A 20,270-nucleotide genomic window follows, 5' to 3' on the forward strand; every position below is an offset into this window, starting at 1 on the left:
GGGCGCGGGGGGGCGGGGACCGGGTGGAGGGGGGGCGCCCGGCGGAGGAGAAAGATGGCAATGTCTCTCATCCAAGCGTGCCGCAGTCTGGCTCTCTCAACATGGCTGCTTTCCTTTTGTTTCGTGCATTTGCTGTGCCTGGACTTCACCGTGGCTGAGAAGGAGGAATGGTACACAGCATTCGTGAACATCACCTACATCGAGCCAGGGTCGCCGGCCGCGGCGGCGGCGGGGGCGCTGGGCGCCTCCGGGGAGCTGCGCAGCGAGAAGAGCGAGTGCGGCCGCTACGGCGAGCACTCGCCCAAACTGGATGCCCACGGACGGGTGGCCATGGCCAGCTCCGTCCAGGAGCGCCTGGCCTGCGACCCCAACACCAAGTTCGCAGTCCCGGCCCACGCCAAGCCCTGGATAGCCCTTATCCCCAAGGGCAACTGCTCCGAGAAGGACAAAATCCGGCATGCTTTCATGCAGAACGCCTCAGCGGTGGTTATTTACAATGTTGGGACCAACACCAACGAGACCACCACAATGTCCCATCCAGGTGAGCGAACAGGGGCCTGGGAGGAGGGCACTAGTCAAGCAGGGGAGGGAGGGAGAAAGGGGGACGGGGGAGGGGATGGGAAGGAGGAGCTGGGGATGGAGACTCCGAGAAAACCCTAGCGCCTGCTTCCATCTGGAAAGTAGATCTAATGTTGAAGGCTACTGACCGTTCTCGTTGCCTTTTAAGTTCTGAGTTTTTTGATGCCGGATTTTCTTTTCTTTTTCTTTTTTAAGAGACTGGTCGTTTTCATGAGTAATATGGCAGGGCGATTAGAGAGCTCGATTTGGAGAGAGACCCAGAGTTGGTTCTAAATAGTGGTAAGGAAAGGATGAAAAAGGATGATGAAACTTTATGGGTAAGAAGACCTGGATTTGAAGGGGCCAGGACAGGAGACAGTTCTCCCAAGGGATTACCAGCCCGGGAACTGATCCCTCTGATAGCTGGGGTAGCTGTCACTGGGCGCCATCAGGTAGAGAGCTACACCTGAGCCAATAATGCCGGTATCTAGAGAGGTTAAGGTTTCTCCCTGCAGCGCAGCAAGGTGAACTTGTTCCTTCAGGCTGAGTTTCATTTTTCATGGAAGATTGCTTCCTTTTCCCCAAGTGGCAAATAATAATAATAATGATAAATTTTAAATGGGCTGCCCGACAGGAAAACTGATCACCAAAACACGATGATAAATAGCCTCAAGCTGATGCAAATAAGGAAAGTTTGAAAGGGATAAAGTTCTGCCCAGTTTCTGTACGTTGTTTCATGCAGGCCGAGGACGGAGCTTGCTTGCTTGAGAGCAGGGTTTGGTGAGAAGCTAATTGCAAGCTGGGAAGGGCAAGTGTGTCTTAGTTGTTGTGGGCAAAGGGGGGGGGGGATACTGTAACCTAGTTTACTTCTCTTCTGCAGGTGTAGCTGCAGACGTGGAATATGCATGTGCAGGAACAGAAAAACAAACCAGGCTTGGCAAAGTACTCAGTTTTAGTGGCCTGGTCCCAGGAACCCAAAATAGCACCTGTTATGTGTGCCCATAAAGTGATTCCTTAGAAGGACAACCTATTCCCTCCCCTCCCTCTTGTGTACACACCATTCTGCAAAGACGTGTAGGAATAGGGTTGTCAGATGCTATCCCACACGGTGAGCCTTGGAATCACCTAAAAAAAATTGAAATTCTCTTTTAAAAGATCTTTTTAATTTGAAGAGTGAAGTTTATAGAATGGAAAGGGGGGAGGGCAGTAAAAAAAAAAAAAGCAGGCAGAGAATGCCTTCCGTAAAGGACAGGTTTCTATTCCAAGGGTCCATATCCATCACTTATTAGTTAGATATGCATTGAGTTTCCAGATAGTAATTAGCTCCAGCTGTTTTACAGGAGAAAAGTGGTTGTCTCTAAAGCAAATAGGTTAGTAAATTCAGGGGAGATTTCTAGCCTTCCCACATACTAGTCTGTGGCATAAGGAATGATGAAAGGAGGGAAAGTCTTAGTTTTAGAGTGGTTAAAAACATTTAGCATGCATTTTTGAAAGAGATCATTTACTGGCAAAAAGGCAGGGCAGAATGGTAAAGATCCTCTAGGACTTGTTTTCTCTCCAGGAATATTATAGCAACTATTGTTTATTTGTTTCATAAGGTCACATGTTTTTTTCTCTGCCAGTTGTAACTTAAGGCACAGAAGCTCCCTCCACTGATCCAGGTTAGCAACCTCTCTGATTTATAATCAATGCCCTGGGGCACCAGAGAGGATTAGAAACAGCTTGGTTGGTCATTGCAGCTTGAGTTGGAGGAAAGTGTGCTGACTTGCTTATTACTTTGGGACCCTGATCAAATCACTTAACCACTTTAGGCTTCAGCTTTCTTATTTGTAAAATGAAAGAATTGTCCTAGATGCTTTTGGGAGCCATGTCCAGTTCTAGATTTCTGATTTGTAGTTTAGGAATTGAACCTAGATCTAGTTCCTAGCCTTCCATCCACTACATTGCATGGCCTCTCATTAAACTCTGATGAAAGCATTTTGTATCTTTCCTAAATTAAATATAATTTGGTAATATTTAATCATTTGGGCAGAGAGTAGTAGCTATCACGCTAAAGAGAGCCCTTCATGGCTTAAAAAAAATTAGTCTTTAGTAACCAAAGCATAATACTTTCTTAGCTTATACCTATGCTTGAAGTTTTAAAATCAACCTCCCATTCAACATCAAGTCCATTGTATTATTTGCTACTGTCTAATAAGGTTTTCCAGAACTGCCAACAGGCTGGATTAATTAATGGCTTGTCTGTTGTTGTTTTTGTTTGTTTATTATTTTTTTAAGAATGTAGTAAGCTGTTTTCCCACACAATTGTTGTTTTGTTAAGACACAGTGGGATTTACTAACAGTTTGAAGGTTAAAGGCCAAAAGAAGTATAGGAAATTCCTTACCATCATAATTGGTCATCTTGTCTAAAAATGTGTTAGTGTTGGCTCTGATAATAGGCAAGTAACTTTATCTTTATTATCTGACAGTCCCTCCTTTAGAAACTCCATCTCACCTATGGCATTAATTTTTCCTTATGGTTGCCTTAAAATGAGATCCAAAACCAGGGAACATTGTTGGCCCTTCATTTTCATTTTAAGATGAATTTTTTTTTGCTTTTCTCAGAGTTTAGAACCAATGGTCTGACTAGCAAAGTCTCACAGATATAGCATTTGGAGACCAAAATTATTTTTTAAATTACATTTTAAATGAGTGTTTAAACTTGGTCTGAGAAAATGGGGGTATTTGGACCTTGGGTCAAAATATTCTCATTTCGTGTAAAATGGCAGGTAATTTACATTCACATTTTCTGAAATAGAGGCCAGCTTCAATTTGTGGATGCCCTACTTATTATGTTCACTGCTTTTTGGAAATAACCAAGTGGCTGCTTAAGGAATCCTACTTCCCTCATTATTCCTGGGAATTTCCCTATTCTCCTTTTCCATACCTCTTATTGTTAGAGATCTTTCCCTGCCTCCCACCCACTCTTCTTCCTTTGATGCTTTGACTTGTAGAACCATAGATGTAAAGCTAAAAGGAAGCTTTGAGGCCATCTAATCCAACCTTCTCCTCTTACAGATGAGAAAACTGAGGTCCAGAGAGTTTAAGCCCTTACCCAAAGTCAATGAGTTGAAGACTTGGGATTCGAACCTAGTTCTCTGCTTTGAATCCTTCCTGAATAAAAATTTCAACTAGCTTCTGCCCTCTTTCATCATCCCAAGTACCCACCAGTCATTCATTTTCTTACTCCTTCATTAGTCCCCAGCTCTGGTTCTTACCCCAGATCCTCTACCCCAATTCTTTATCCTTTGATGGCCTTAGAATCTTCATCCTTGTCTTGTCACTATTACTCTGCCTTCTACCCTAATGGAAATTCTGCTCCAGAATAGAGGAACCATCATCAGTGCTCTCCATTCGAATTTCCTAGCAAAAAGACAGAGAAGAGGATTCCTTTTCCTGTTGCCAGATTTGCATGAGGGGAGAGGTCCCAGCGTTCCAAGTTTCCCCATAAAAAACTTTGTTATTTATAATAGTAACTATGACTATGGTATTATGCATCAAGTATTGTTTCTTCAACACATCAAGGATCTGTGATTTTTATTTAACAAATAATGCAAACTAAAAACTTATATAAGGTACCTACTATGTGCAAAATACATTGAGAAGCACTGGAGACACAAGCACAAAAATAAAAGAGCCCTAATCCTTCCAGGATTTCCATTTCTACTGTGGGGAAAAATACAACCTGTACATTCATATGTAAAAATAATTTAGACCCCTACTCAATATCTGTGGGGAGCAGGGGGGGGTAGTGACATGGAGGATCTGGGAAAAAAAACTTCTTGAAGGAGTTGGTACTTGAGCTGAGCCTGAAAAGTGTTCCTTCCAAGGCAAAGGAGAGTGTTTTGTGTAAATGAGCAGTAGTAAGCCACGGAATTCCAAGTTTAGGGAACAGTGAGAAGTCCACTTTTGTTGAACCATAAAATTTGTGAAGGAGAATAAGGTGAAATTAGCCTGAACATGTGGTTTGGAGCCAAATCACTAACCATCTTAAACATCAAGCCAATGAGCTTATGTTTTATTATAGTGACAACAGGAAACAAGTAGGATTTTATCTTTGGAGGTAACCCATACACTTTCTTGCAGTTTTCATGAATCAGAATCCATGAATTACTATGGCCAATAAAATTCATCATCTGGTAAACAATCATCTTGGATTAAGCTATTCTAAATGTAATTAGACCAGCCCCTGGATGACAGACACACAGTATGGCTTCAGATGTGGCCGTAAAGCCTTTCAAGCTCCATGTCCTGCAGGCACAGCTTTCAAAAATGCAGTTAACTGTACACTCTACTGAGACATCAGAGGATGATTCTAGTGGAGGATTTCAGGTACATTATGCATTCAGTAGCCTTTTTGGGGGGGTAGGGGGCAGGGGCTAACCTGTGAGCCTGAATGCTGTATGTAAAAGTCAGTGGGAAAATGTATTCCAAATTCAGTGGAAAAAAGTATTCTAAATTCAAAACGATCAATTTAAAATGAAAACTTTTAACATAACCATTTATAAATTGGGGAATGCTATTTGTTCATTATTTCATTGATTCAAAAATGTTTAGGAAGTAGCTATTATGGACCATGTGTTAAGGGCTGGAGAAAATACAAAGACAATAACTACACTACATGGTACCCTCCTCAAGGAGTTTATAATCAATTAGTTTGGGTTCATCCACATATTTGAACATTAAGCCTTCTAAATCTTTACCCATAAGAGAGTTGAAGTATCTTGCTCTTTCCAACTTCTGTGTAGTTGAAATCTGATGCCTGTTGGATTAGATAAGACCTTTGCCAATTTTTCCTAGTGGAAAAATTAGTGGATTTTTAATATCAGACCATGAAACACTCAAAGGTTTTAAAATTCTCATTCATATTTAAATCATCCTGCCTTGTTGGGATGTGAACTTGGGTTCAAAAACTACAGAATAAATTATTTGAACTTGGCCATCTTCTTTTATATCCAGATACTTGCACCTGGTTCATTTGACCAAATTTTCAGTTTTCTAAAAGGTCAGCAGTTTGTGGGCCCGGGACACTTAAATTTTTAACTACCATTTATGAAGCACCTACTTTACATGAGTCACTGTTCTAGGTCTAGAAAGGAAGTGATACAAAGAAACTGAAAAAATGATTACCTGCCTTCAGGAAATTTACAGTCTACTGGGATGATACTGTATTATCTATCAACCTTGTTACAGGCCCAACTGAGCATCTCTTGATGTATTTTCATTTATTCCCCCTTAAATTTCTTCTTTTCCTGACTTTTACCTGTCTGTCTTTTTTTTCTTATTTTGAATTAGACAGTTCTGATTTTTCTTTTGTCTTTTGATTCACAAAAATTACACCTATTTGGGGAAAGCTAGTTCAAAAATTTCTTTCTTTATGTGACCAATTCCTCTCTTAATCTATTTTCTTTTTCTTTCTTCCTCCTCTTTGGTTTCCCCTTTTTTCCACATGTATTTATTATTTGGCCTCTGCCAGAATTTTCACTTAGTGATTTGTATCAGTCATAATTTGCAGCCCTGCCTGGTGAGATATAGCTGATATTAATATGCAAGGAAGTGATAATCCAGTTTCTAGATGCCTGAAACCACTGATATTTAGCTTTGAAGTTGAAAAGTTAGTAATAATAAAGCCATATTTGCACAGAAGATTTGCAAAATATTTTCCTCACAACCATCTTGTGAGGTCAGATACTCCCAGGGCCTAGCATAGAGCTTTGTACACATATCCTTATGCTTGGATTAGAAATGGATCTAGCCATCTCATTAGTGTGAGCATCTCATCAACGATGCAAATATAGCCTCTCCATACTTGCCCATCCAGTTATAAGTTACAACTCTTGCCGGTGTCCTTCCGTAAATTAATTTTTTTGTTTCATTTTAAATCTTTAAATTCTCACTTAATAACAACTTGAAGTCAAAAGGACAAGGGCTAAACAAATATGGTTGAATGAATTCCCCAGCATCACACTGCCAAAAAGTTTGAGGTCAGATTTGAATCCATGTCCTCCCAGTTCCAGGCCTGACACTCCACCAGTGCAGTGCCATGTTGCTGCTTCCTTTTGCTCCCACTTTGTGACTAGCTTATTTTATTTTTCATCCATACATTTCTCTTATGAAATCCTTCAGGTAGTAGGCATTATTACCTTCACTTGGGAGGTGAGGAAATTGTCAGAGATGAAGTAGACTGGATTTGAATTCCACCTCTGACCCTTACTAGTTGTGTGACCCTGAGTAGATCACTTCATCTCACTGACCTCCAGTTTTTCCTTATCTGTTAAATGGGAATAAGGAGCAACATGAACTTTAACAGCCCTTTAAACTCTAAATGTAAAATCTTATTTTCCTGTAGGACTTGCCCTGAGGAGACAATATAAAATGCCTTGAGTTCATTCAAATAAAGAAGGGCTAGGGCAGATAGGTGGCTCAGTGCCTGGAAATCCAGGCCTGGAGAAGGGAGGTCCTGGGCTCAAATGTGGCTTCAGCCCTTTCCTATCTGTGGGACCCTCAACAAGTCACTTGGCCCCAGTTGCCTAGCCATTACCACTCTTCTGCCTTGGAACTTATACTTAGTATTGATTCTAAGACAGAAGACAAGGATTATAAGAAAATAAAATAAAGAAAAGCTTGTCAGTCCGCATATACTGTCTTTTACTGTAATCCCTATCTTATTCTGCCAATTGGGAAAAAAAAAAGGATGAGAAAGAGAGAACGTTTGATCTCTATACATAAGTAATAACAGCCTACAAAGTATCCCACTTGGAATGGTATCTTAATAAAAAGGATAGCCCCTCTTTCTACAAAGTCTGAAATAATTAGCATTTTCCTTATTTTTATCAAAATATTATTTTTAAATGTTTTTATTTATTTCATTAAATATTCCCCAAATACATGAAAAAAAAATTTTAACAGTCATTAAAATTTTTTTTGAGTTCTCATTCTCTCTCTGCCTTCCTTCATACCTTAAGAAGGCAAGAAAAGAAGTATGTTATTGGTTATACTTGTGAAGACATGCAAATCACATTTTCATATTAGCCATATGGCAAAGGAGAACAACACACACACACACACACACACACACACACACACAAGACCACAAGCAAAATAAAGTTTTCAAAGGATGCTTCCATCTGCAAACACAGTTCATCAGTATTCTCTCTGGATGTGGGATAGCATTTCATCGGGGTCCTTTGGAATTGCATTGGATCTTTGTCAGAGTAACCGAGTTTTTCACAGTTGATTGATGTTATTGGGTACAATCTGGTTCTGTTCACTTCACTTCTCATCAGTTCGTATAAGTCTTCCCAGGTTTATAAAACATTTAGTTAATACCTCGATCAGAAAACTACAATATTGCCTCATTAATGGAATGACATAAATAAGGATTATACAAGACATAAGGAGGTATGGGAGGGGAGTACAATCTGTATTCTTGGAGGAAATAATCACATTGAGGAGACAAAGAACTGGGCCCAAAATAGAATAGAAAGAAAAGAGCAGGTAGAATTGGCTTTGGGAAATTGGACTCTGACTTTTGTGATTCCCAAGCTGTTTCTTGAAAGAAATTGATTCCTATATTGCCTTATTTAACTGGCATCATCAAGAAAGCTCTTTCACAATAGTGACTTTTTCAGATAATTGAAGCTTCGGAAAATTTTTGAAAATGAGCCATTTATGATTCAAATAATTTCCTAATATAGCTTATATTATTCCCTTCTAAACTAAACAGTATTTTAACTCTGTCTTGATAATTCAGCGTGATAAGTGTGACCTTCATGATTATATTGAGTTATACAATATAATAACTAAGGTCACATTGTTATAATGAGCTATACAATGATGGTTCTACCATCATACTGAGCTATTCAATGAAGGTCCCATTATTATATTGAGCTCTCTAGTGTAATAATGAAGGTCATGTTTATAACACTGAATTATCAAGACAGGCTATCACTGTGTGGCCTGAGGGCCTGGAGAGCTGGTTATCTTTTCAATAAATAACCCCACCAATTGTCAGGCATTGCCATTTTGAGCCACTACCATCCATCACTTAATAATTTCTGCTTTTAATCCATTTATAGTCTAAGAAACTTGTTGGAAACCGGAGAAACTGTTTAGAATTCTCTCTAAAATAGAGAGAGATTTTGGTCAAGAGCCTGGGGGACTTTCCTCTGAGTAAAGTACAGGAGTTTTAGTTATTGGACTTTGTGGTATAGATTTTTGTTGGTCAGTGGTTTTTTTGTTTATTTCATGGACCTTGGTCATGTTCCAGTCTGTTAAGTTGAGTGAATAACTGAATTAGTCATGTACAATTTTAATACTTATATTCAATTCTCCTCTTTCTGTCTTGGAGTCATTAGTAATCCTTTGCCCAAAAGAAAGCTGTAGTCCTTTCTTACCCCAGTGGCAACAGCCTTTAAATATTAGCCAACATACTCATTGCTTCAGAATCTATGCTTTTAAACCATTCTTTGGTCCTTGCTTTAGTCATCTGAGCAGGTTTTCTTTTGATATTTCACAAATGAGGAAACTGAGACCTATTGAGGTTAAAGGACATAGTCTTGTGTAGTGCCTAGAATGATGGGCTTGGAAATAAGAGGACCAAGGTTTGAATTCTCCCTCAGTCACTTCACGACTGTGTGAGGAAACCATAGCCAAGTCATTTAACCTCTCTCAGCTCAGTTTTCTCCTCTATTAAACGAGATAATGAAGTTATACATGTTTACTGTACCAGTTTACTGTGAGGATCAAATAGGGACAATGAGTTTAAAGCAGTTTTCAGAGCACTTCACTATATAAAATTCTGCTGCTCTTGCCATGATGATCAGTCATTAACATTAAATAAATACCGGTTATGTCCCAGGCACTGTGCAAAGCACTAGGTTTACGGAAAAAGTCAGAAGATAGTCCTTGCCTCCAAGGAGCTTACAGTCTAATGGGGGAGACAACACGCAAACATGTATACACATAGCAAGCTGTTTATGAGATAGGATATAAAATAGAGGGAAGGAATTAAGGAATTAGGAGTTGAGGAAGGCCTCCTGAAGAAGGTGGGGTTTTAGTTGGGAGTTAAAGGTAGCCAGAGAGGTCAGTAGCTGGAGTAGACCAGTCTTGGGGGACTTGCCTGAAGCTACTTCAGTAGTAGGGTTTGGGGCTAGAATTTGCCCAACAGATTCTTTCACCTTACTTTGTCTCTAGAATCATAAGTCCTTCAGTCAGAGCTTCTGTCATGATCTGAGATCTCTCACTTCCTTCAAAAACCCAGCCACCTCTGCTCTGTCCCCCCTCCTCCACAACTACCTCTCCAACCTCTCCTGTGATCCTAATAGGATTTTCAAAGATTTTTCAAAGTCAAGGATATCAATATATCTCTAGGTCCTAGTAGAGAAAATCATAATTGAGAATATATACACTGTTAACATTCTTGGCAATATATCAACAAAATATCCTTTCCATTTCAAAAAATATTTCAACTTTGCCTGTGGAGGGTCATATAATCACAGACTCTTAGAGAGTTGGAAGGGGCCATTAGAACTATCTGGTCCAACTTCCCGCCCAGTGTAAAAATCTCAACTACATTCCACTTTTTTGTGTGTCCTCTTTGAGGAGAGGTTGTACCTCCTAAGGAGTTCGTCCAAGTGTATTAAGGATTCTGGGAGGAAGGGAAGAACTTGGATCTTTATTACTTGTTTAGTCTTTTAAAAGGATTTGTTTGGCTGCCCAAAATCTAGCTATTAAAAAAATTTCTCAAGTTTTGAGAATCAGGAATTTCTTTAGTTCCAGCTCAGCCCTTGACTTGGTATGACTTTGAGTAAGCCATTCATTCATTTATTCATTCATTGGGGAATGCAAAGTTCAGTCTCTTCCAAGAGTTTACTTTCTCCTGGGGAGACACATAAGTATTAGCTAATTTGAAAAGGAGGAGGACACATGTAACTAAGGGGATGTGATAAAGGCTTTGCCAGGGGAGTGGTACTTTATTTGTCTTGAAAGAGACTAAGGATAGAACTAGAGGTAAGGGGGAATGATCAAAATGGAGAAAGGGGAGGAAGAAATGCCCAGTGGACTGCCTGAGCAAAGGCAGGGAGGTGGGGAAAGATGATGTGCTGAATTCAGAGAGAACAGCAAGGAGACCAGTTCAGCTGGAATACATTCCTCTATAGAATGTGTAAAAAAAAAAATGTGTTGTTATTTAGTCATTCAGTCTCATCTGACCCTTTGTGACATAATTTGGGCTGGCCATTTCCTTCTCTGGCTCATTTTACAGATGAGGAAACTGAGGCACACAGGGTTAATCACATAGCTAGTCAGTATCTGAGGCTAGATTTGAACTCTAGGTCTAGCACTCTATTCCCTGTACCACCTCGCAGTAATGAGACACTAACCTGGAAACATAAGAGGGAGCAGGATTGAGAAGTTTTTTAAGTGACAAACTGATGAGTTCCTATTTTATCCTAGAGGCAAAGTTTCTAGGCCTCAGCTTTGTTCTCTGTAAAAATGTTCTTAATGTAACAGCCCTTTTGGGAGGGCTTAGTATAACAACCTCCTGAGGAGTCTTCGGTAATGCCTTTGTAGACAGAGAGTAGCAAAGGACTTGAGGCATCTTCTAGTCTCAAAATTCTTAACCTTTTTTTCTTTTATGGATCCTGTGGCTGTCTGATGAAACCTTTGGACTTTGCAGAATAATGTTTCTAAAATGTATATACTAAAATAGGATTACAAAGGAAATTGATTATATTGATTTATAGATACCAAGATATTTTAATAATGTTTTATACATATATATTTAAAATCTTTACCATCCACCTTAGAATGAATACTATATATTGGTTCTAAGGCAGAAGAGTGGTAAGGGCTAGGCAATAGGGGGAGGGGTTAAGTGACTTGCCCAGGATCACACAGCTAAGAAGTGTCAGATTGGAACCAAGGACCTCCCATCTCCAGGCCTGGCTCTCAATCCACTGAGCTACCTAGCTGCTTCCAGTGATTTATATTTCCCCAATTATATGTAAAAACAATTTTAACATCCTTAAAAATTTTTTTTTGAGTTCCAAATTCTCTCTCCCCCTTTCCTTCCTTTTTTCTTTCTCCAAGACAGTAAGCAGGGTGATATCGATTTTACCTATTCACTCTTGTAAAACATTTTCCCATATTAATCACAAAATATTTTTAAATTCCATTTATGCAGTGCAGGTTGAGTCCCTAATCTAGTCAAGCCTCTCATTTTACTAATGGAGCTGCTGAAACTCAGAGAGGATAAGAGACTTGTCTGTAGTTACAAAAGACAGTAAGTAGCAGAGCCCAGATTTGAGGTTGACTCAGATAGCCATCAGGTCCCTACCTTCCTATGAGTCTAGAACTCCCGACTCAAGTTCTGCCGATAGCTACAGTTCTAGTCTTATATTTAAATGCATGGATCCTATGTGTCCTTCACAGCCTGACTCTGACTTAGCTTTTACTCTGCTTTCTGAGGGATAGTTGTATAATGAAGAACTAGAATAGATACAGAGAAATCCCAGCTCCATCTCCAGCCTGTCACTGATGATTATTTTTCCTATGAGAAGAAAAGTCAGTAGGGAAGAGACCCCGAGGAAAGGCCGTGCACCTGAGGGAGTTAGGTTGAAAGACCTCAGCAAAAAACCATTGACTTTGGAACAGAAAGCCACATCTTTGCGTGTGAAAGAGATTTCTCTGAGACCTAGTATAAGCAGGTTGCCATAGAAGAAAGGGAAAAGATCTAAGCTGGCAGGGAAGATCTTACTGTGGTCCTGACTTCTGGGAACAAGGTGGGAAAGGCTGCCATTGGTAGCTTCCTATTTTAAGCAGGTATCTTTACTAACTAGATGCTTAGTCGGGTCTGCCTGCTTTAAAAAAGTACAGGTAGTCAACATCCTCCAGATTTCTAAGCCCTAAGACAAAGCCTTAGTTACCTTGCTTTAGTTAAGAGTCTGGCCCCTGGGAAATCCTTGTATGCACAGAGGGTGGAAAACTGAACATACATCCCCCTCTCAAATGGGACTGAAGAGGTTTTCTGTCTTTGTGCATGGCTTCTCAGTTTGTGGACTTTGGGGAAGGGGCTATGATTACAGTATTTGGGAATGATGCCAGTAGACACAAAAGACTTGGCTAGTAGTATATGTGCTGCCTAAGAGAGCATGAGACTCCAGTTCAGTGATTATCACCACCCCTTTCCTGCACAACACCGCCTTTCTCCCCTTCTCTCCAGAAAAGTTTGGTCATGGTATGTGTGAAATTAGATTCTTCTTCTAGCTTCTGTGTGTCTGTGGATAGGTTAAAGGTAAACTGAGGCTTTATCTAGCTTGTTACTAGATGATCCAATGAATAGTGGAAGAGGCTTGAAAATGGCTAACAAAAGCCTAAGAAAAAGGTTAACAAAGCCACAGAGGTATGGGTCAAAAAGATCACACTACCTTACAGTATAGGAATGGAGAAAGATGGGATCCCTTATTCCAGTTCTTTTAGAATTCAGCTCTCAAAAGTTTCAGATAGGAACAGTTAAAGAAATTTGAATCAAGTATTCTGTTGAAATGTGCCTTCAGGGGGGCAGCTGGGTGGCTCAGTGGATTGAGAGCCAGACCTAGAGATGGGAGGTCCTAGGTTCAAATCCGACCTCAGACACTTCCTAGCTGTGTGACCCTGGGCAAATCACTTGACCCCCATTGCCTAGCCCTTAACACTCTTCTGCCTTGAAGCCAATGCACAGTATTGACTCCAAGATGGAAGGTGAGGGTTTAAAAAAAAAAGAAACGTGCCTTCAGTCACTCAACAGCCATTTGTTAAATATCCACTGCATGCCAAGAACTATGTTCTAAATGCAGAGGGTACAAAGAAAGGCAAAACCATTCTGTAATACACCTTCATCGGCCTTATTTATTCTCTTCTGAAGAATTACCAAAAAAGTAAAGAGAATCCTGAGACCTGGGATCAGATCAGTTCCTTGCTCTGGCACCCTTTCTGTGACTGTGGATAAGTTACTTAACTTTTCCATACCTCGGTTTCTTCATTGGTCAAATGGGAGCAATAATAATCCATTATCTAATGTTCAGGCTTAGTGTGAGGAAAGCATTTTGTAAATCTTAAACCTCCATGGACATGTGAGCTGTTGTTATTTTCTTTAAAGAAGACTAAAGGACCACACCAAGAATTTCCCAATGGCCTTCAGATTCCTGAGCATTCCTGTTATCACAATGATGGGAGGTTGTATAGCAGGCAGTGGTTTGCAGTCATGAATTAGTGACTTATGAGAAATGACTGGATTCTGAAGACTTGAGCAAGTCTGCAGTCAGAGGGAGAGAAGTAAATCAGGTCCGTGGAATCCCATCTATGCATTTTATAACAGAGTAAAACATGTACTTACTTGGTCACTAGGCAAAACAATCATACAGAAAAAGAATATGCCTGTGATTTTCTGTGATATATTTATCTGTTTGGGGGCAGGGTTGTGGAAGAGAGACACATCTTTGACTCAGAATTCTCAGATTTGTAGCTTCTTTAAAGGGGCAGAGTGGAATGTTGTTATTTATTTAACTTTCATATAAATGAATGAATGAATGAAAATCTTTTAACAATAACTTACCACATACCGAACAGTTGCCAAGTGCCAGAAATACAACTACAAAAATGGAGACAATTCTTCCCTCATAGAGCTTATATTCTAAACTAGGGAATCTCTGTGTGTGTGTGTGTGTGTGTGTGTGTGTGTGTGTGTGTGTTTCATACTCCCCTGCAGAATTAAATAAGATATAGTTCCTACCCTGAGGGAGTTTACAGTCTTGTCAAAGGATGACACATACAACTATAACTATAATAACAATAAATGATCAGTGCATTTGACAGGTCCAAAAGCTAGTGCTGGTCAAGTCTTTCTTCATTCTCTCACTAAGGGACAAAGGTTATTACCAGCCTTAGGGGAATCAGGGAAAGCTTCACAGAGAATATCTCCTTCTGGGTCTTGGGCAATGGCCCTAGGCATTCCTTTTGGCCACTCACCATGGAACCCTTCCTTGATTCTACCTGTTAGCTGGCAATCACCCTTGAGAATGAAACATGAGGATCCCTGTTGCTTCATCTCTTAGTTATACCCCCAAGGTGATGAGATACCTTCAAAGCAACCTTCTATATCATCTCAGATTGTATCTAAATGGCCTTTTCATCACAGACTTGCCCTGCCAGTAAAATTATTTCCTCCTCAAGAATGGATGTCAAGTACAGCTACTAACTACCTGCCTAGGGGAGACATCACAGTTGGCTTGGGTTTCTTCCTGCCAATTGTTAAAACCCACATAAACATGCCCAACTAAATGAAAACTTACTGGGGAACCCTCTAGATCCAGCTGCACCCTTCCCAGGCCTGGAGGTTTACTTGGAGCCCAAGCTTCTCCTTGCTGATATCTTAATCTCCTCTACAATAACAGAATTGTGACCAGCCTTTAGATCTACCAGCAACTACAATAACTTTTCTATTCTCTTAAAGATACCAGCTAAATATTGTCCCTCATTGCCAATAATAATGATGCAGCCATTAACTGTGAAGTTCACCAATATTCCTATGGTTCTAGAGTTAGAAGGGGCTTCAGAGATCAACTAGTCGAGCCTCATTTTACAAAGGAAGAAACTGAGATTCAGAGATGTTAAAGTTTGTCCAACTTTAGTACAATGACAGAGCTAGGGATTAGAGCCCTGATGACCTGATTCCAACTCTCATCATCTTCTCATTATGCCACATCGCCTCCCTCCTTTTCAAGTGGTACTTTTATTTGAACCCATTTGCAGGGGATGGGGGAAGTAAGGAAAACATCTTTGATCTGCTGTATTATTTTGTTGTCTCAAAAGAGTCTTTTCTTTTTTAAAAAATGAGCATAATTAAAACCTTGTTTCTAGTCAATTGGAAAACCTTCTTTTGGAATGAAAAAACATTCAGACAGTACATTAATGAAGCTGGCATTGGCTTATTGGCCTCAAGTTGGAAAACTACATACAGTAAATGACTCTCCTAATTGGGTTTTACTGGTTCTTCTGAAGTAATCAATTCTTTTCTCTTTTATTTCCCTACTTCGGTGGTGTTATTGAGGCCTTGTACTGATCAAGTCTTAAGAGGGAACTCACAGATTGCCCACTGTTTAAGAGAAAATGCATAAATTCAGTGAAATTGTGTAAAGTTCATTGCATTTCAGCAAGAGGTGGGGGAAAGCCATTTTTCTTCAATAAATGAAGCTAATCAGCCCACCTTCCAAACCATGGCATCACTACAAACACTTTGCAATTTTGAGCTGAGGTCTTTGACAAGGTGGTTTATGATTACTGCAATAGTCCATTGCAGTTTGTTTGTTCCTGCCTGAATGGTATTTTGGCATTAAAATTATATTTACTCATTAGTGTTATTATGATATTGTGGTGGTGGAGCCTGTCACTATTGTGTTAAAACAGTTTCGGCTCATTGACTCATGCAAATATATTCTTCTATGAACCCTGTTTATAATTCATCACATTAGTCACTGGAATGCTTTAAATGGGAAAGCAGAAAGCAAACTGCTTCAAACTTGGCCTCTTGTATTCTTTGGGTTAATTGAATAGGGGGTCATTTTTGAAAGGAACAAAAACCTCCAAAATGGTCCATTAGTTGGTCTGGCTGGCTGGACACTCAACAGAAAAATTCTTGTCATTCATCATCACATAGGAAAACAGGCTGCATGAGCCAATCATATCAAGAGAGCAGAGTAAAATGGAAAAGGCATGAAGGGCATAGTGAGGTGGGCCAGTGAATTGAAAGCTAGGCCCAGAGTCAGAAGATCCTGGGTTCAAGCATGGCCTCAGCCACTTCCTAGCACTATGACCCTGGACAAGTCATTTAATCCTCATTGCTTGGCCCTTACTACTTTTCTTCCTTGGAACTAATACACAGCATTGATTCTAAGAAGGTAAGGGAGAAAGAATAAAGAGAAAACAAAGAGGAAGGAAGGGAGGGACGGAGGGAGGAAGGGAAGAAGAAAGGAAAGAAGGAAGAAAAGGAAGGAAGGAAGGAAGAAAATATGATGAAATGAGAAGTCTTAGGTTTGAAATCTTCTTTATCACTTAATATCTGATCAAATGATAACCTCTTTAAGCCTCAATTTTCTCACCTATTAAATTTGGAGTTTATACTAAAACATCTCTAAGGTCATTCCAGCTCTAAATCTGTATTCTTTTGATTCAGTTATGAAATCCACCAGTCTTCTTAGGAATAATATGACTTTTCCATTAATTCACAGCCTTCTGCTCTTTTGTAGACTAATTTTAAAAGGTTACTTATGGGGATAGAAATACAACCATCTGGAGGAAGGCATTGATGCATAGAGACTGACTAATTAGCTGTTCAGCTCTGAACTAAGGTAAACTCAGATACTAAGAACAGAGGATAACCCAAGCCTAGCTATATGCAGTTGCCCAGGGCAACCAGACAACAGGATATTGGTACAGGTTGGTGTGAGGGAACACTATGTACCTTCCAGTGGCCTGTTGTTAAAGCAGTGGGATGTAGGGATAGCCAGGGCCATGCATGGCTTTTCCTGGATTCATGGCTAAACTTGGGAGGGCTCTTCTAACACTGTTTCCATGATGCTATAATCAGTCTTCTTGTTATTAGATCCTTAGAAGATAGGAAGGTTCCTGAGGGCAGAAACTTTCATTTTAGCTTTTTATATCCAGTGCCTAATAATGTATTTTGCACAGAGTAGGCATTTAATAAATGCTTGTTGAATCGAATTGGACTGGTGGTCTGTGCAGTCAGCAGTAAAATATCTGTATTGCATCTACACTGAATGACTGAATTATTTTTTTTGAAATTTTTTTATTTTGAATATTTTTATCCTAGTTACATATTTCATGCTCTTTCCCTCTCCCCCAATTCCCCCTGATCCCCCTTAGCCGATGCACAATTCCACTGGGTTTTACACATATCATTGATCAAGACCTAATTCCATATCATTGATAGTTGGACTAGAGTTATTATTTAGTGTCTACATCCCCAATAATATCCCCACCAGCCCATGTGTTCAAACATTTGTTTTTCTTCTGCATTTCTCCTCCCACAGTTCTTCCTCTGAATGTGGCTAGTTTTCTTTCTTATAAGTCCCTCAGACTTGCTCTAGATCAGGGGTCGGCAACCTTTTTGGCTGTGAGAGCCATAAACGCCACATTTTTTAAGATGTAATTTCGTGAACCGTACAGTGCTCACAGTGCGTGCTCCTGTAACAATGCTTGGAAAAAAATTGATTTTATGGCTCCTGCAGAAAGAGCCATATCTGGCCCTCAAAAGAGCCAGATATGGCTCTAGAGCCATATGTTGCTGACCCCTGCTCTAGATCCTTGCTTTGCTGCTAGTAGAGAAGTCCGTTATGTTCGATTGTACCAGTCTCTGTGTACAATGTTCTCCTGGATCTGCTCCTTTCACTCTGCATCAATTCCTGGAGTTCATTCCAGTTCACATGGAATTCCTCCAGTTCATTATTCCTTTGAGCACAATAGTATTCCAAATACCAATATATACCACAATTTGTTCAGCCATTCTGCAATCGAGAGACATTCTCTTATTTTCCAATTTTTTTGCCACCACAAGGAGCATGGCTATAGATATTTTTGCACAAGTCTTTTTCCTTATTATTTCTTTGGGGTATAATCCAGGCAGTGCTATGGCTGGATCAAAAGGCAGATAGTCTTTTAAAGCCTTTTGAGCATAGTTCCAAATTGCCATCCAGAATGGTTGGATCAGTTCACAACTCCACCAGCAATGCATTAATGTCCCAATTTTGCCACATCTCCTCCAAAATTCATTACTCTCCTTTGCTGCGAATGACTGAATTATTGCTGAGCAGGAGATGAACACCCATTGGACACATGGGATTTCTTCATCCTTAGTTGCCATTGGTTCAATCCTTCACATGCTTTATGTACCCAGCATCACAGAATGTTGTCATAGGAGGGACTATTGAGATAGTTTCATACAACCCCCTTACTTTGTAGAGAAGCAAGTGGCTGTGGTAAGCCAGCCTTAAATCTAGGAAAACTTGGTTTCAAATGATCATTCTGATACAGTCTGCAGTGCGAACTTAGGCAAATCAATTAATCTCTCAGGTCTCTAGTAGGCAGTAAAGTTAAAAACTGCAATGTTCTTTAATGCCTTGCTGGTGGAGTTGTGAATTGATCCAACCATTCTAGATGGCAATTTGGAACTATGCCCAAAGGACTTTAAAAGACTGATCCAACCATACCAATGTTGGGTTTATAACCCAAAGAGATGATAAAGAAAAAGGCTTGTACAAAAATATTTATAGCCGTGCTCTTTGTGGTGGCAAAAAAAATGGAAAATGAAGGGATGCCCTTCAATTGAGAAATGGCTGAAAAAACTGGTATCTGCTGGTGACGGAATACTATTCCTTTGTGCTCAAAGGAAAAATGAACTGGAGGAATTCCATGTGAACTGGAATGACCTCCGGGAATTGATGCAGAGTGAAAGGAGCAGAACCAGGAGAACATTGTACACAGAGACTGATACACTGTGGTAAAATAGAATGTAATGGACTTCTGTACTAGCAGTAATGCAGTGATCCAGAACAATTCTGAGGGACTTATGAGAAAGAACGCTATCCACATTCAGAGGAAGAACTGTGGGAGTAGAAACACAGGAAAAAACAAAACAAAACAAAACAACTGCTTGCTCACATGGGTCAATGGGGATATGATTGGAGATGTAGACTCTAAATGATCACCCTAGTGCAAATATTAATAATATGGAAATAGGTCTTGATCAATGACACATGTAAAACCCAGTGGAATAGCTCATTGGCTATAGGAGGAGGTGGAGGAGGGGAGAGAAAGAACATGAATCATGTAACCATGGAAAAATATTCTCAATTAATTAATTAATTGGAATTTTTCAAATTAAAAAAACCCTGCAATGTTCTTAGGTAAAGGGAGGATAAAATTACAAGTCTAGCCTTTAGAGGAGCAAGCTAGAAGTTATGTGACTTTCCTAAGTTCAGAAATAGCCAGGAATTGAACTCAGTGCTTCTATCCTTTAACACAGTGATTTTTCCATTAATATTGGCTTTTTTTCATACTTTCTACTGGAACTTCTTCACAGCATGGAAAATCATTCTTCCTTTTCAGAAGGTATCTTAAAAAAAATAAACCTTTACCTTCTGTCTTAGAATTGATGCTAAGTTTTAGTTCCAGAGCAGAACAGCAAGCAAGGCCTAGGCAGTTGGGGTTCAGTGACTTGCCCCAGCCACACGTCTAGGAAGTGTCGGAAGCCAAATTCAAATCCAGGACCTCCTGTCTCCATCCACTGAGCCACTTAGCTGCCCCTACTAGGCATCTTTTTGCAGCAAAAACTCCTTCCCAGCCTCCCAATCAGATTGTCACATTTTTAGATGAAAGTGGCAGTGAAAACAAAAGGATTTAGTTTGAATTATTTTGAGTCTCTACCCTCCTTCCCATTTCCATGTAATTCTGATTCTCTTTTGGGTGGGGGTGGGGGCAGAGAATGGGAGAAGGAAGAAGCCAGTCCTTCATGATAATGAGCTGTCTGGGAACATTCTCTTTCCCGTAACAAGTTGGCAAAATTGAAAAGTTTTCCAAGTTATGGTTCATTATGCAACTCTGTGTGTTGCAAATGAAAC

The 20,270-nt window shown here is 39.9% G+C and overlaps 1 protein-coding gene across 1 annotated transcript in view; it reads left to right on the top strand.

Moving 5' to 3' along the window:
• Positions 1 to 54: 54 nt before the first annotated feature.
• The window catches only part of RNF150 (ring finger protein 150), a 370,527-nt gene continuing 350,311 nt past the window's right edge, over positions 55 to 20,270 (top strand). Inside the window, exon 1 of the mRNA XM_044680530.1 lies at positions 55 to 541. Coding sequence (XP_044536465.1) covers positions 55 to 541 — 487 coding nt within the window. The remainder of the gene's footprint in view (positions 542 to 20,270) is intronic.

The sequence above is a fragment of the Gracilinanus agilis genome, chromosome 6 (assembly GCF_016433145.1).
Source record: "Gracilinanus agilis isolate LMUSP501 chromosome 6, AgileGrace, whole genome shotgun sequence".
Classification (NCBI taxonomy): domain Eukaryota; kingdom Metazoa; phylum Chordata; class Mammalia; order Didelphimorphia; family Didelphidae; genus Gracilinanus; species Gracilinanus agilis.